This window comes from Pundamilia nyererei, unplaced genomic scaffold, assembly GCF_000239375.1.
Source record: "Pundamilia nyererei isolate P.nyererei 1_Seehausen unplaced genomic scaffold, PunNye1.0 scaffold00240, whole genome shotgun sequence".
NCBI classification, from domain to species: domain Eukaryota; kingdom Metazoa; phylum Chordata; class Actinopteri; order Cichliformes; family Cichlidae; genus Pundamilia; species Pundamilia nyererei.
In genome coordinates this window covers 104,423-122,247 of record NW_005187641.1, presented here as the reverse complement: position 1 = coordinate 122,247, position 17,825 = coordinate 104,423, and the positions used below count along the sequence as shown (strand labels likewise).

Below are 17,825 nucleotides of genomic sequence, written 5' to 3'. Positions count from 1 at the left end.
CACACACACACACACACACACACACACACACACACACACACACACACACACACACACACACACACACACACACTATGGGATTTAAATGTCACTTTTAATCTGAAGGTAATTATTTGAAAAAATTAAAAAATATGATTTTACTTGAATCACAGGAGTCACGCAGCAGGTGATGTAATGCAGTAGAAGGCCTTCAGGAGTCCTGTGATGTGTGTCGCACACGTCCCCTTCTCACAGCCTGGTTGCAGAAGCAGATATCCTGAGGGTGCATGACTTTTTGGCAAATCCAGAATATGACAGAAATCCGTGGCATGTGCCTAAGCCATTAAAATGCCTTAATGTAGTTGGTCTTGGCATGCAGCACCATTCCCAGGATACATCTGGAAAAAATTGCCCTCCTGATGATGCAGGATGTGAGTCACCCTAAGCTTCTTCATGTACAGCTAAAAGTCCAATATTATATGAAGGAGGAAATTAATGTGTAATTCATCATCATTTAAATGCTTTTCCCCAATGCATCTATAATAATTGTGCCATTATCAAGATGCTTAATACAGATTTGTACATATAGCCTATCAAATTAACATTAATCAGCCCTCATAGATAATCATTCAAACATAAAGTGTCTCACTCACATTTTACTGATGTGATCAGTTACAAAATTATATATCTAGAGAGAGACCTACAATTTAAAATCAGCCATCATTCAACCTCACAACATGCCTTTTACAACACCCCACCGACTGTACAATAGGTCTGGGAGACTGAATGCTCCAAGAATCAAGAACTATACTTAAAAAAGGTCCTCACAAGACTTAATATAAAGTTTTAATTGCTAATCTTTTGATTTACATTAGATTTGGTGAAGGAAACAGTGCAATGCTTTCACAAGTGAACATGTGAGTGTCTGCACTCCTGCAATCATTACCAGTCTGGCTAATCAAACTCACACTGTCAGCAAACCACAATGACTGATTGGGGCTGTCAGTCACTGTGATGCGTGCCAGTTTTTTTGTTTTTTTTTACTGCACCAGCCTGTGATTTAGCTAACCCAGTATCACGACAAAGCGTGTAATAAACACGCCGATCCACCGTGTCCATTTCATGCTTTGCCCCTCCAAAACATGAAATGTACACGCATGCAGAAGTTGACACAGATTTAGACAACCTGCCACATTTACGTGGCAAGATTCGTTAGTAACAACAGAAAAACAGATCCAGTGTGACCACATGCAAAATAACACGCATGCACTGTTACTAAAGCAGAACACTTTTTTTTTATTCTGTGTAACACACAGATTCCAATTTAACCCTGAAAACATTAGGATGAATACTACACTGTATTCCTCTTGAACCAAATTTAACTGACTCAAACAAGGTCAGGCAAAAGAAAACAAAGAAGAATAGTGACAGGTGCCCTAAAGAAAATATCCTCCACATCATCACAACACCACCACCCTGAACTGTTGATACAAAGCAGGAAGGATCAAATCCTTTCTTGTTAATGCCCAATTGTGACACTACCATCTGAATAACGCAACAGAAGTCAACACTCAGACAAGGCTGTGTTTCTCAAATCTTCTACTTTCCAATTTTGGTGAGCCCATGTGAATTACAGCCTCGGTTTACTGTTCTCAGCTGACAGGAGTGGCACAGATGTGCTCTTCTTCTGTTGCTGTAGCTCATCTGCCTCAACGTTCAACGTGTTGTGCATTCAGAGATGCTCTTCTGTACACCTGGGTTGTAACGAGTGGTTCTTCAAGTTAAGGCTGCCCTTTTATCAGCTCAAGTAGTCTGGCCATTGTCCTCTGACAAGGCATTTTTACCCAGAGAACCACAGCTCAATGGATATTTTATCTTAGAGCAGCCTCTGTGCCTGAGAGACGTTTGTGTAGGGACATCCCAGTAGATCAACAGATCCTGAGACACTCAAACCAGCCTGTGTGGCACCCACAACCATGCCAAATTATGCCAGTTTGAACTTCAGCACACCATCCTGACCATGTCTAAAATTGCTTTCATGTGCTACATATGATTTGGCAGAGTTTTTTCACACACATAAAAGTAAAATCAAAGAAATCAAAATATAAAAATCAAGCTGTTTATGCTCTAAACAGTGCTTCAAATATTGCTGTGAATCAGCTACAGCAAATTAAAATGCTCTCAATGGCAAAAGGTATCAAGTCAGTACAGTAGACTAATTAAATTTGTTCTCTAAGACAATCTATACTGCAGTTAAAACCTTACTGTTCCATACTCATTACCCTTCGATTATAATAATAGGTCATTATCACTGCTGGATTCTGAATATGTCCCCCAACAGGAAAATTAATGATCCCTTTAAACTGACTCACGAACGCCGAGCTTTGCAAACATACTGAGAAACTTTTTCCTGTAACATAAAGAAACACTGACTAGCTTATTTTGAATCTCGCCACCCACACAGAACACAGATTAATGTCTCGTAGCTAATATGATGCGTCGTAAAATCACGCTTAATTTGCATGAATGGGAATTTCTCTGTTCCAGTGATTAAAAGGAAAAGTGAAGTGAGAAACTTCTTTAGCTGTGCAGACGTAGAGCAGTCCAATTTGCATCATGGTAGCTTGTAGCCAAACTACTCTACACATGAAAAAAACTTTATTAATAAACATATTTAACCATTTTAATTGAGACAATAAAATATCAGAACTAACCGGGCTTAAAGAATTAAAGAATCTCTCCACCCTCTATGACTACAAGGCTATGGCTGAGCATCATTCACCATCTGAATTTATTAGTCCTTTATTTATCCAGGTAAAAAAAATCTCATTGAGATTAAAAATCTCATTTCCAAGAAAGACCTGGCATCATGGCGACAAAAGTCAAAATACACATGCCACATAAGTATATAACATTTAAAACAAATACAATATCCCGTACCAACATGTGTAAAATATACAATAACAGATCAAATTAAGAGTACATTAAAAACAAAAACGTGTGGCAGGCAATACTGCGAGTGTCAAATTTTGCAACTTCTACAATACTTCAAATACCATCTGACTTCTTATAAAGCTCAGACATGAAGGTGGGTGCTATACTTTTAGCCTTGATTCCAAATTTCCTTGAGGGTAGAGCACAGTACGTCCGGCTGCAGAGGTGCCCTTCTGACAGCACAGTGAGCAGCACCGCAGGGGCCTGCTTTAACGCCCTTCCTTTTCACTGTGTGTGTGTCGAGCATCAAGGAATGATCACAGTTGTTATATTTGCAGTAATTCTGTGAAGACACAGCAATTGTTGGCTGTATAAAGTTAAGCTGGGAGGAGACTTACTTGGAGACAGACACTGATTCAAAAAGAAGCAGAATCGACTCCATTTACTGATAAAGGTCCTTCAACAGCATGTGACACAGTGGGGTTGTGAGCGTGGTCTTTTTGAGTTGCATCAGCAGGGTAAAGGCAGCAAACCCCAGACTTAAACTGATTAGGATCCCAAGTTCTGTTCTGGGAGCTGGTGGAGGTGAGTCTAATGGGAAGATGCTCAAGAAACTTTTCAGCACATGCAGCAAAACAGTCATTGCTCTCAGGTGCAGACTAAACACCACAGGGACTCTTTTCTCACTTTGATTATTGTGTTCCAACACTTTATGTAGGGGACAAACTTAATAATACAATAGTTTCACTGTCACAGGACTACTTTCTGGCAGTGCAATAATATAAACTGGTATGTGCAATGTGCACCCCTAATTCTACCAAAGATTTATCAGCCTTTTTATTGCATGACCTGAGTAGCTCATTAGTTGATTGTCTTATGTTTTCTACTATAAGAAGTATGTGAACAACTGCATTATATGGTATGACACAAGGACCAGTGCTATTGCACTGGATTGTTGCAGGGTGATACCATAAGTAGACGATATAGGTCATAACTTACCCATTTAATTCAGGTGTTTTCAGCCACATTACCACAGTTGTATAAAATAAAGAAGCTAGCCATGAAATCTGCCTTTGTAAACACTTCTGTAAAGATCTCACCGAAGTTGAGTGCGGTACTGTAATAGATGCCACAGCTGCAACAAGTGAGATCATGACATTTCTTCCCTCTTAGATATTCCACAATCAACTCTAAGTGGTATTATGACTAAACTATTGTTTAGAAACCACAGGAAACCCACTCTGGTATTTACATCAGCACAAAAATTGTGTGCCTGGACTTCCATGGCTCAACAGTTCCTGCAGTTGTAATCTGTAAGTGGCCCAGTACGTCTATCCATATAGAGTATGTCAATCCTGCCTAAGGGATATCAATAAAATCTTAATGTGTGAAAATATTGTTCAGTTTAGCATTTATGATATGATGCGCACTAAATAACCAAATATTGAATTGTACATATTAGCTATTGAGCTCACACTATGTTATTTTTTCCATGAAGGTTTTAAACATGAGATTGTATCAGTCGGATGTTGGATCCTCTAAAATCATAACGATGGTCAGGGTGAAGCTTGCTGGATGTATCAGTAGAATCCTCTTTATTTAAAAGGTAAAAAGTTAAAAAATTTTACTCATTGCATTTGTATATTTATTACACAAGTTCTTATTGCAATGATAAAATGATTATTTTATATTCTATATATATTCTACTACTCTCAGAGAAAAGTAATAATCATAAAATTGAAAGCTGAGAAAAATTCAAAAATTTTATTCTAGGATTTTGTATCAGACTGATGTAATGGTGCACAGAGATCAGATTTACACATACAGGATGTCACTGCAAGCTCAAATCTGAGCTTTTGACAAGTGGTGGAGAGGCAAGAACAGATGCAGTATGGCCACCAGGCAAAACTCTCATAGTTATCGTCTCTTCAGCTGTTTCCCTTTGATCTCCTTAATCTGCTGTTTAAAGGCGAAAGAGCCTAAAGCAGCCACATAGACATGCTCTGCATTTTCATCCACGGAGTTGTGTGTATCCATAAGCTGCAGAAATTCCAAAATACGTGGATACACATAATTTTAAACGTAGCCTTCCTGGTAATTCTATTGGCTAAAGAATTATGTCTCATCCTGATAAGAAAGCTATTATAAACACAAAAGGCAGGAAATGAGTTATGTTACTTGTGAGAAAATAGTGTAAACTACCTCAAACTGCCCAGAAATAACCAAGAGAAAAGTAGTAAGGGGTACAGATGGAAGAGGTGGAGCTGATGGCTCAGAAGGCATTGTCAATTGGGGTGAATGGTGCACCTGTTGTGCATGGGTTAATCACTTCCTCTCTCTTTATTTTAGCAGAATGCTGGGGTGTGGGGGGACAGTAACAGGAGTGCACAACACGGCAAAGATAGAATTCGGCATGGAGAAAGGGGACTGCTAAGAAAGCTTGTGCAGAGCTGGGCTTGTAAAGTGGCAGCTCTGTGAATGTGTTGCAAGTGTGTGCGTTAAAATAAACAGTTTGTGAAGGACTGTGTTGGCATTCTGTGCTGCGGGGAAACCCACGAATGAGTGAGCCTCGTGTCGCAGACAGACTTGCAAATCAATTTGGTTTTAACTGAAATAATAAGCTCTAAGGTAGATTAAAAAAAATAAACACATTTATTAACAGGTCAAGTAAAACGTGAGAAGGTAAGTTCCTCTGCCTACTTAAAAATCAGATGGTAAATCAGATGGACTTTAACATCGCACCAAACAGATCCTGAATTCAAATACTTTAAATGCAATAAATTTGATGCCTTATCTAAACAAAAAACAAAACCCCCAAACACAAATGACTAAAAATCCCCACACTGCCTTTATCTTTAACAGGCTCCAATTATGCAAGCTAATCTGGGCATATTTCCCTGGGGACGCAAAGACATAATTGCCAGCAATGTGCACCGTGATATCAGCAATGTTCTTGTGTGGCTTTAAAATGACTTGACACATCTGGGAACGGCAGGTTTGTATTGGTCTGAACTCCACACTTGGCTCCATCAAAAGGGGTCAATTATGAAAACAAACAGGCCGGGGACTCATTTTGGATGCAGAGGAACTGAATGAGGGCAGATGGTAGGCAGGAGACCGAGCCTGCCCTTGAGCTGTGATGTGAAGTCATTGTTGTAAAACACACATTGACAGCAGAGCGCTCGCATGCATTTAGGCAAATGGAGGCACAAAAAACATCACATTAAAAAAAAAGAAAAAAGAAAAAAGATAAGTCCTCAGTTACTTTCCCACAAATTAGGAGTATTGGCACGAATCTTAAAAGTAACAGCCTTACCTAACAGCATCTCCACGTGTTTTAAGCTTCCTCTGTTTGCCACTTTCTTCTGCTCTTGATTCAGGCTTCTCCTGCTGGCTGATCTCCCATCACAGAAGTTGTCCAAAAAAACCCCAACAAAGTCGCAGATAATTTTCTCCGTCTCTTTACTGTATCTTTCTTCTCTCCACTTTGATTGTGACGATCCTTTCGCAGTCAGTGACACGTCTTGGCTATGATCCAAAGTGCCGCAGCGAAAGCACGGCACATGTGTGCTTCAATTAAAAGTGTCATGCTCTGCTGATCGCGCTGCCCTTTATGAGACGAAAGGAGAGACAGAAGCGAGGCAGATTGAGGAGCGGAGGAGAAAGAAAGGAGGCTGAGAGTGTCTGAAGAGCAAGTGTGTATTCTTCTACCAGTATGAGTATGTAAGGGAGAGCGAAAGAGGGGAGAGAGAGAGAGAGATGGGGGAGCTGGGAGAGGACTGGCTGTTAACAACATGAACTTCCCACATCTCCCCCCTTTCCTTGCTTCTTCTTCTTCTTCTCAGCAGCGTTTTCTATTCAAGGTTCACACCTGCATGCTCCCTTAAGGGCACTCAAAGGCAGTTTCCTTCCTGGCATTACTTGACAACAATAGGCGTCATTTATCATTGGTCCTTTTCAGTCTGCTTAAAATGCAGCCCTGCTATGTTGTTCGTAAGTTACCATTGTGGGTAAAATATTTTAAAAATGTGCATCCATATCCAGATGATACAGTGTTTATGTGCAGAGTGCAGTCCGGTTTATCAGAGTAAATTAGTCCTTCACTCTAGCTTTACATTTCCAAGAGGTTGTACGTGGAGAGGATTCAATTAAACACAGAGTCACTCACGCAGCACAAACTCATTATTTTTTCACCGTTACTAAGGCATGACTGATATGATCACAATCATAATTAAACAGCCGAGCTCAGCTCAAACATGCTTCAGAAGCATTCAAACCACCTTGTGTTATAATTTTTTACTTTTTTTTTTTTAAGTGTTCTTAATCAGCTTTTACACATGTATCTACTGCATCTGATACTATAACGTTGCGCTAGAGCAGGGTTGTCAAACATAAGGCCTGAGGACCAAAATTGACCCAGCAAAAACACCAATCTGGGCCGTTGGACTCCTTTGAAAAATATGAAGGACAGCATATACTTTGGACTTTCAACTGCATTTGAACAAGTTTGCAGCTTTTCCTAATGATACAGACCTCCCCCATAGCCACTCATACTAAACCAATGTAATTAAGTGATGACAGAAAAGTTGCTGTCGTTTTATTTTCACTGTTGAATAGATCGAAATTTATTAGAGTTTACAGTATTTACAAATTTTTACATTAATTTCAGAGCAAAAGAAAAAAGGGAGGTTTCTGTGAATTAACAAAAATGTTCGGTTTTATAATAACCACAAGCCAGAGCTTTTTCTGTAATTTTACACATTTATTTCTTACAACTTGAGCCCAAAGAGTCATGCTGACGGGTTTCTTTAATTTACTACAACAGCATTTTGTTTTTATAATGTACAAAAACTGTGACGTCCTGCTGAAATGACACTTCTTTTCTTACATTAAAATATCTCATGGAGTAAATGTAAAGTTATTTTTTTTACACTGACAAAAAGGGGAGTTGGTTGGTCACACTTAAGATAAAGGTAGGCTGTATGAGTTGTCCCTGCACTTGTGTGTGTGACAGGACGCTGCTTCACAACACTACACAAACAGCTCCCCAGCCAAATCTAAAAATCGAATCTCATCTAAAATCGACACATCAACATTTGCTAACATTAGCCACCACATGCTACTTCGTTTGACTTACCATAACAAATACTATTGCAGCGAACACCCTGGCAAACTGAGCAAAGCCATGTTTAACTGCTTTACAAATAAAGTTATTAATTTGAAAGACAGAAAAAAATTAAGCACGAGTTAATGCAAATTTCTTCAGAAAATTGAGACGGGGTAAATGACGATATGAGGGATAATAAATTGTAGCCATGCAAATGTACTGTATTTCAATATAATTATGCAAAGGTATAATTCATTTGCATATTTTGATCCATTACAAAAATCACCCCAGTTTTCCAAAACGACTTAAAACTCTGCTTGAGAAGTCGAGATGCTCACTTAGCATATTGATGGTGCAGCTCTTTCCCCACTCAGCGCTGATTTAAACTATTTGAGATTCAGTGTTTATTTTAATGAGCAGGTGGGATAGATTATTGCTCAACGAATAGCTGGCTAATTTTCCTGCCTAATCTTCTGATGATTACTCTATTGACACACTGTAGAGCAGAGCTGAATCCAGCACTGCTCTGTCATGCTCCGCTGCGATTCTTATAGCTTGAATGAAGCACTTTATATGCTTTCTATGCGATATTTACCTCAAATGGTTCTTTTGAGTTGCGCTGTATCAGCCACAGCCCAATCTTGGCGTTACCACTGTCGACACTGGTGATTAGTAGTTTTCGTTCTCCGGTTAAATCTGCCTTTCGTCTAGCTGAGCTTATTTTTATCTCCTATTCTATTTCACACTTCTAAAGTCTGTTTATGTCTGCATAATACGTCCTGTCTCTACTTGAACTTTTCCTCAAGTGCCTTTTCTTTCATTACATCTCTTAATAATATTGCAACTTTTACTACACCAACCTATATAGTACCTCTGCAGCAATAAATGAAATAATACTTGTAACAGCACCTTTGTATATGGCACTGCAAATTCCATCCCACTCTAGGTACCTATAACAGCTTTCAATAGGCTGTAAGAACTATCCATGTTGCTGGGATGTTTTACTGTGATTTTAAATATTAATCCCTCTTTAGAGAGTATGCATTAGCCTTAAGTTTGGCCGCTGAGTGATTTAAGTTGGACAGAGGGGCGTCGTTTCAGTGAAAATCTGACTCTACTGAATGTTTGCAGAAGCAACACAATGGCTTGTATACACTGCATTGTTATTCATTCAGCAGTCACCACAATCACTTCAGATAAACACGATTATTCTCACAGTCTCTAGCCTGAAACTGTGGCCTCCAGTGTTACACAAGTGTTCACACACACACACACACACACACACACACACACACACACACACACACACACACACTTCCATCACCTCAGTGGCTTGCATTCATGTCCTATAGACTTACTCTAAACCTGACCATAACCACTACCTGTCTACCCAAAACTATCTCTAGCCTTGAATCAAATCTTCAGTCTTCAGGTTAATGAAAACATTACGATGTCCTGCTTTTTGTCTCTGGGTCATCACAATGTCAGTGTGTGAACAGATCTATGTCCCCACAGCATAAGTATTACAACCACACACACAGAGCTTGTGTCTGCCTCGTGTGCTCCTTGCTGGCTCCTTGTCCACTCAAATAAGTGCGGCGTGGAAGCACAACACTGACAAATCCTGACAGTTTTACACTTGATTTCAGGCTGCAGCATTCAAATGAAAGTGCAGGGAGACGGCCTCGAGCACAATGATCGTATGTCGGCTACGCGCATTATGCTTTCAGCTCGCCATGGACCTACTGAACATTGGCTGTGCATGCCTCTATTTATGGTCTCAGTGTGTGTGACTGACATGCCACGTTACTTATGGAAATCATAGACTTGGAAAGGGTTTGGGGGGGAAGCAGGAGAGAGAAACAAAAGGTTTACAAAACATCAAAGCTCACCACATACACAGGTTGTAATTTCTGTAATACCATTTAATTACTAGCTTATACTTATTTACCAATCCAAGCTATCTGAAATAGTGACAGTTGTTCAAATAACACAAATTCAGCATGCCTTATATTGAATTTCATTTATTCAGATATATTCACTGACTATTCAACACATGCAGAAAAATGACTCATGCATTCGCAAACACACCAATCTACTACCATCTAGAATATCAAACAGGAAACTACTCACTTGTTTTATTCGGGTTTGGAACCTCAAAGCTGTTGGGAATACTGTAAAACAGGTGTCTCCTCTAACACTATCAGTCCCTGAGGGTTGTGATGCTTCATCTGCCAGACACCGAGTCAAAAACCAAGCCAAAATGCCCCCCTCCCCTGCTGCCTGTCCAGGCTTTCACGGCGTGGCGAATAGTAGCTTATGACAGATCAAGTGACATCTGAAAAAAAATGGCTGCATTTGCTCAGCAGCCTCTTTTGTAAGAAATGAGGTCAAACCGTGAAAAACTGCAGGTGATAAAGCTTGTTTCAGCAGACTGTGTGTAGTAAATATAGACGATACTCCCTGTATTTATTGTGACGGTGTCTCTAACATATGTTGGTATACAATAACAGGAATAATTCAACCTTCAGAAAAGCATTAAGCCAAGTCAATCCCCAGTGGAGCCCCGTCTGAGAAAATTAGAGATTTTCCATTAGTGAGGGGAAATTTTGCTCATGGAAGACAAAAAGCTTCATCTTTCCTTTCACTGGCTAAATTGTTATAAACGGTGCAGGAAATGTTGGAGGTCACGTCTCTGAAAAACTCTGAAAATCATTTTTCTTTGCTTTAAACACATATACTTGAAAAGATTTTTAATAAATTAGACTAGAAATCCATGTACAGTTTGAAACAGTAACTTTTTAGCAAAAGGTGCAATTTAGCTTACACACAGAAGTGACATTTATATACAGGTAATATATGAGCCAGTGCACATACATTTTTTATGTGTTTTTCTTTTAGATTTCTGACTTAGGGTGTCTTTTGGGTTTGTTTTCAGGACTAGAGTTAATTTAATCCAGCCCATATCAGTTGTTGATATTGTAAACTTGTAGCTTCTTCCTGTGGTTTGGTTTCTTATAACAGAGAAAACTCCAAACAGCAGAACCAAAATGCATCATTGTAAATCATGTCTCAGAGGTGGGACAACAAAAGTAAATACAAGAAGAAGGTGCTGTGCTCCAGTCTAGTGGATAAGATGGAGCGTTTACTCCTAACAGCTGCTAGTGGCTATAGTTTGGTACGCTACAATATTCCAGAACACCACATAGTTGATTCAGATCAGGGTTAAATCAAGTTGTCATCATAAACAAAGTCAAAGGGTCTCGTTGTGGTTGTTTTGGTCTGTACCTGACCATTCCTGCCTCCATCTGCAACTATAAACATGAGGCAGATAAACTGAACATAGTTTGAATTCTTTTATTCTTGTTTTTCTCAACAAAGATAAAATGACAAAAAATGACAGTGGGGAGAAAATGAGAGAAACTTTTTGAACAACCAAAGTGATCAAGCACCAAACTCTGTGAGCTGTGTGTGATAGCAATAAAGCAGAATAATTCATGTCGAAATTTTAAAGAGCAGTATAAACGCTGTTTTGTACCATTTACCTCTAAACACAGACAAACCTTTGTAGCAGAAATGCTTCCTTCCACATCTTAAATGTACAAATCAATTTTCTATTCAATTTCAGGATGTTCTGTCTATGCTGCATGTTTTTTTTCTTTAAATATCCAACAGTGCACAATCCCTGTAAAGTCAGGATTCACATGCTGCATTTAAAGTGTTTTGGGGAACCTTTGCTGATTCGTCCCCACAGCTGGCTTGAAAATATGCAAACAGAAACTGAACGCCCTTGGTCCTTTGTGTATTTAACAGATATGATGCATAAGAAGTAATAACTAATAGCACAAGATGTCCACAGTTTTCTCTTCCTTCACATTTAACCTGACCTGGTAAGACTGTCACAACACCTCAAACTGACCATTGTGCATATTTTTGCTTGAGGCCGACATGTAAATTGCTGTCAGATTAACATAATGAGCTTGTCTGAAGGGACTTATATCTCACCAGCACACACGTTATATCGGAAATCCTAAAACGATAACCTTGAATTGAAACGAGTCCACTGTTGTCCTGTAGTTCAGTGTGGAGTGTAGCAAGTGGATAGTGCTTTGCTCTGTTCCCTTTTCAAACGGCCCCCAGTGAGAAACACCCGATTAAAATCTCTTTTCATTTGAGCAAATCGCTTCATGAAGCTAAATAAAGGCAAAGACAGTTCAGCTGCGGGAAGGGAACGGGTATTATTAGGTTGGTTTCATTGCAGTGCAGACCGAATTATAGTAACAGTCACCTTAATTGACTCAGACCGTCCTCTTTTTCTCCTCTTTTCTGCGGGAAAGGCAACAGAGAGAATGGCTTCCTGACACAGGTGTGTGAGAGAGATCATACAAATCCCTTTATGTGGTTGAATTTTTATTGGTTCACTAATTTTTCACTATTGTTTTTTGCTATTATTTTTAAGGTATGTGCATGTGCCACATTTATTTTGTAGTAAAACTCCAATGATCAGTTGTTTCATCCACAGAATATCAACTATTCTTATGATGGATTTTTTGTGTTCGATATTTTGCTTGTAGCATTTTAAATACAAACATTTTTGCTTTTCCTTGTCTTCTGAGGATACATTAAATATAACTTGGTTCATTGGACATTGCAAAGCAGTTGGAGACGTTGCCTTTAGAATACAGATTGCATTTTTTAATTGTTTTCAGACATTTTATTGACCATACAATATCAATTATCTGAGGGGAAAATTGGCAATGGAACACATTAATTGCTACATTAATTGCTATATATTTTAATCTGCAGGATCTTTTAATGGTTTAAGTTCAACTTAAAACATTAAAAGATCCTGCAGATTTGTCCTAAATAAACAGTTTCATAAATAATTTTAGGTGGAGAAACTGTTCGCTGTTTACTGCTCAATTCACAGCAGCTCAAACAAAATGAGGTCAGATGCTGTGGGGTTCATTTAAGTCGTTCAAACATGGCAGGTGTGAAATCAGCCTGTGCCCCTTGTGAAAAATCGAGAGGGCCTCTACCCGGAGGGACTGATGAGTGACTCTCATCTTATCCATCAATTAATGGATGAGATGGTTGTGACAAAACGACAAACCACATCTAATAGTGCACTGCAAACAAGCCTCTTGTTCACGTTTTAAAATAGTTGATTTATCTTTACAGGAAAAGCACAAAACATTTACCAATAATGACTCAGCAGTCATCGTCTGTCATAGTAAACAATATCAAAGTTAAATGTATCTTTAATCTGCAAATCCCAAAAATTCTACACTGTGCAAAACTGTCTACTGGGCCAAATTTGAATCCTTCATAAGTTTTGGCCAGACAGACATCCCTGTTTGATAATCCAACAAAGCAACCACTTCACCAGATACACGTTGTGTAGTTAAACCGTAGCAAGTAAGATGATGTTGAATGAATGAATTGAGTTGCAGTTCTTCAGTGTTAGCAGGAGGGTGAACATTAGGCAACATTAGTCAGAAGAAAGAGAGCTCAGAATCAAATCTGAATCCAAAAAAAAAAAAATCAACGATAACTTAATGAACTGAACGCCCTGCTGACATTAAGTCCATTTCCCCCTGATAGCTGCTTGGCCAGTTGGGCTTTTTTAGGCCTCAGTCACAAATGCATACTATGACTGGCGATATCCTGGCAACCTCTGGTTGTCTGGAAAAAGTGTCACATAAACTGGAATATTTGTCTTCACAGTAAAAGTTGTGCCTTCCCATAGTAACCAACATGCCCAACTTTTTCAAAGTTGCAACTTTTACTTTGAAAGTTGGCAGTCTCTGTTGCTGGTTTGCATCGTACTCTTCACACTTTCACTGCCACCTTGTGAGTTGTTTGCAAGTGTTTCTTTCCATCAGAAAACATAGCAAACAACTGCAAGGTTTTTAGCTTAGCACCTTTTTTGTGACCAATATCACCCAGCAACTTCCAAAAATGATTTGCAGGCCAGTCCTGGAATAAACACTTTTACGGATGATCACTAACCAGTCTCTAGGTCTGTGAGACTGGGGCCTTTAATAAAACTGACTTTGCTAGTAATGAAAATTGCTAGATAAGATGCTTGATACCTAGCTTAGCAGCAAGCTGGCTAACCTTAGTTTATGTTCTTGCTGCAGTTGTCCCTGAAAAAGATATACCTAAAGTCACAACATTTCATTGTTTATTGTCCTTATGTGCAGCCTGTGTGTTCTGAACCAGTCATTTGTTGACAATAATGATTAGTGCACTCAGTTTTTAAGCTAATATTACACAGTGTTGTTCAACTCTGGGAGCAGAAGACAAACACTGAGGAAAGGCACTTGTCCCAAGTCCTTATCATACAAGTCACGTCAGAGGCTGTTAAGCAACCAAGTTGGAGGTTTAACTGATTCCTGAGTGAATCAGGAAATAATAGTTTGTTTCTGGACACTGGAAAGTAAAGAAAAAGAAACTACAGAAAATAGAAGAGGCCAAGAAATGTTTCATAATCACCTTTTGCACTGGATCAGTCACACACTCTTAAGTATGAATGATGACCTGCAGAGGCTATTATCTGATATAGAAAAAGTCAATACCGTTCTGATGGAACAATGGATATAATTTTTTTAAATTTAATATTCTGTATTAGACTGGTACAGTTAAATGTGTGTGACATGCCACCAGCCAGAACGAGTCTCATAAATCAACATATAAAAGCGTCATTTTATTGGCCAGTTGTTCATTAGAGGCTGAGTACTGATTGATCAAGCTGGTCAGCGCAGCAGAGTGACACAGGTGTTGGTGAGTGAAGGTGATTAATGGCCCTTCATCAAAACAGGTGTGGAGAAAATACTTGGAAATGGTGGGGACCGCCACTGGAATAATAAATATATTTCTCAACGCAAAGCATCTCATGGTTTGCAGATGTGAACATTAACCACAAAGCACCAAACAGAGCAACTTTTATGGAAAAGATGCTGAACATCAGAGTAGCTCGAAACCTCATAATTAGCAATGAACTGCAAAAGAAAGAAAACTATATCAAACTTATTATGCCAGGAGATGCAACAGTATCGTGTTAGCAGATACTTGTCAAAGAAAAACAATGCATAAGACTCAGAAACTAAGCCGTGTCTTCTTTTCTGTTAGCCAGACGCACTACACTGAGAGATCTGATTGAAAGAAAATAATCACTGGAAATACAACAGCCTTGCAGTAAAAATTTATTAAAAAATGATTTTCTTTACTGTTTTTGTTTAACAGTTGGTGATCAAAGTGTAATAAATTTAAAAGAGTTTGTCGTGCAGGTGGAAGATATGAGATTTTCACTCAGTTTTTCATAGTTTTGCAGCGTCTACATGCTAATCCTAAGGGCGCTAAGGGCGAGCGTGGCTCAAGAGTTGGCAGTTCGTCCTGCAATCGGAAGGTTGCCGGTTCGAGCCCCAGCTTGGACAGCCTCGGTCGTTGTGTCCTTGGGCAAGACACTTCACCTACTGGTGTTGGCCAGAGGGGCCGATGGTGCGATATGGCAGCCTTGCTTCTGTCAGTCTGCCCCAGGGCAGCTGTGGCTACAACTGCAGCTTGCCTCCACCAGTGTGTGAATGTGAGAGTGAATGAATAGTGGAATTGTACAGCGCTTTGAGGTTCTCGAAAAGCGCTATATAAATGCAATCCATTATTATCCTCTTTAATCAAAATTTTCTGTCACTTTTTCACAATTGTGAAATTACCCTTTTTAAAAAAAATAAATAAAAAAATAAAGCACATTTCAACCTGTCATTGAAAAAAACAAAAAAACAACCTCAAGTGTAACTGAAACTGCTCTGTCCTATTTAGGTGCTCCAGTTCCAGGGCTGTGGTTTTCTGCATGATGTCCCACTGGCATGGCTTGCTGGGACCATTAAATGTAATAAAGTCATCATTCATTTCATTAGCCGAACCTGTGGCTTTCCTGCTATGACAAAGTTAGAATCTCTGTTGTGGTCTATTGCTGTGGAGACAACCTGTGTGAGCTGCATGAGCCCATTTTTGAAGCTAAACACTGAAATACTGATGTATAAAAGTCTGAGCTAACTTTTAAACTGAAAAGGCTGGGCCCTTACAATTTACCATTCAAATACCGAGCTGGGTAGATATTTGCTTTTCAAATGTGGCCTCAAAAAGGACATGTCAGTGTTTTCTTCGAGTCTTGAATCTTTCCTACCTGCACTGACAGCTTTTGCCAGTCGGCGGAGTCTTCTCTGATGAGTCTTCCCTCTGTAGTGGATCTGTGCCTGGGCACTGGAGTTCAGCTGTATGTTGCACACCTGACACACAGTGGCACTGCCGCTGCCCTGTCGCCGCTCCCGTTTGGCCTTGAGCCCAGCCCCCATCCTCCTCTCTTCTTCGTCTTCTTCGTCTTCTTCCTCCTCCTGTCCCTCATGGCTCTTCGGAGGAGGGCTGCTCTCCATCCAGTCACTGGTTTTTGGACGCTTCATATCTGGCAATAGAATAAAGATTTGAGGTAATTAATCAAAAGAGGTAATGACTTATATAAATTAGAACCAATTGTCTGAATGTGAAATGCTTAAATATTTTTCTTTTTATGTGTATGTTGTTCAAGCCTCCACAGGGGGGCAACAGAGCAGCGTGACTTCATCAGAGGAGATGACTAGTGATCTTTTTCAGTTTTATGCAATTTTATGTGCATTGCTATTGTACTGGTTGATTCTTAAATGCACAAAGGGATTTTTCCAGCTTACAAAGGACACTTTTCACTTGGACTTATCTACATCCTTTGTACAATTTGTCAATATGAACAGATGCATGTGTTAAAAATCTTTGACATCGCATTAAAGGACTCAAAACACTCCGTAGATAAGTATCTTGTTCCAACATCTCTCTATTTATCAGATAATAAAAGCAGATTCCCAGGGGAAACACAAAGCGACATGCTGCTTTGTGAGAGCACGCAGCCCTAATACCTGTAATGGCTTAGCGATTATGACAGACTGACAGCATAAATCAAGCTGCAGCTAAACACAAGCCATGCTATGAATGTGGAAATGTCACCCAAAGCCTGAGTGAATTCTTTGTTTTGCCTCTGTTCATATGTTAATGGCATCAATTAAGCCCTCGTGATGTCAGGCATTTTATCCGCTGCCTTGCCTGAATCTACCCCACCCCCCAAGGCAGCTACCATTTGCAATAAAAATGGTAGCTGCCCCACTAAAAATTCAACTTGACAACATGAAAGTGGAATGGAAATGCGTTGAGTGGAAGTCATCAGTTTCCAACCAGCAACACGGACTTCAAAGCTGCAGCCCATCAGCGCAATTATTTGAATAAAAGTGTGACGACGGGCTGGCACATGAGTAACTGGTGAAGACGGTGACTAGAATAAAGTGTCTCAAAACACGATTAAAACATAGAAAGCGTTACACTCAGTGCCATTACAATCGCTAAACGGCACGTACAGACTGATTTTAAAAAAAAGGGAACATGTAGAACAGGAATGCTGTGTGATTTCTGGCCAGGCTGTTAAAGTGTTTTATTTCTCCCTCCTCACAACAAAATATGCATTTATATGTATATTTTACACAGTTTGTTATGCAAAACTGTTCCAAACACTCTGACCCTCTGAAGTCAGTCTGAAAGCTTGATTTAGACTTCTGAGGGAAATTTTCATCCTAACTGACGTGGTAATCGGAAACAGCCCTATTCGTCATAGGGTTGATGAAGGACATACATATATATATATACATATATATATATGTATGTACATATACATATACATATATATATATATACATATATATATACATATATACATACATATATA

The 17,825-nt window shown here is 39.3% G+C and overlaps 1 protein-coding gene across 2 annotated transcripts in view; it reads right to left on the bottom strand.

The window, feature by feature from the left end:
* Window positions 1-17,825, bottom strand: part of LOC102203030 (zinc finger protein 385B-like) — a 74,207-nt gene that overhangs the window by 25,819 nt on the left and 30,563 nt on the right. The window contains exon 2 of one of the 2 annotated variants that reach the window (XM_005749227.1): window positions 16,209-16,484. In XM_005749227.1, the coding sequence (XP_005749284.1) occupies window positions 16,209-16,484 (276 nt within the window). Of the gene's footprint in view, window positions 1-6,229; window positions 6,591-16,208; window positions 16,485-17,825 lie in introns of those variants that run through there. The other variant, XM_005749228.1, reaches the window with a different exon arrangement.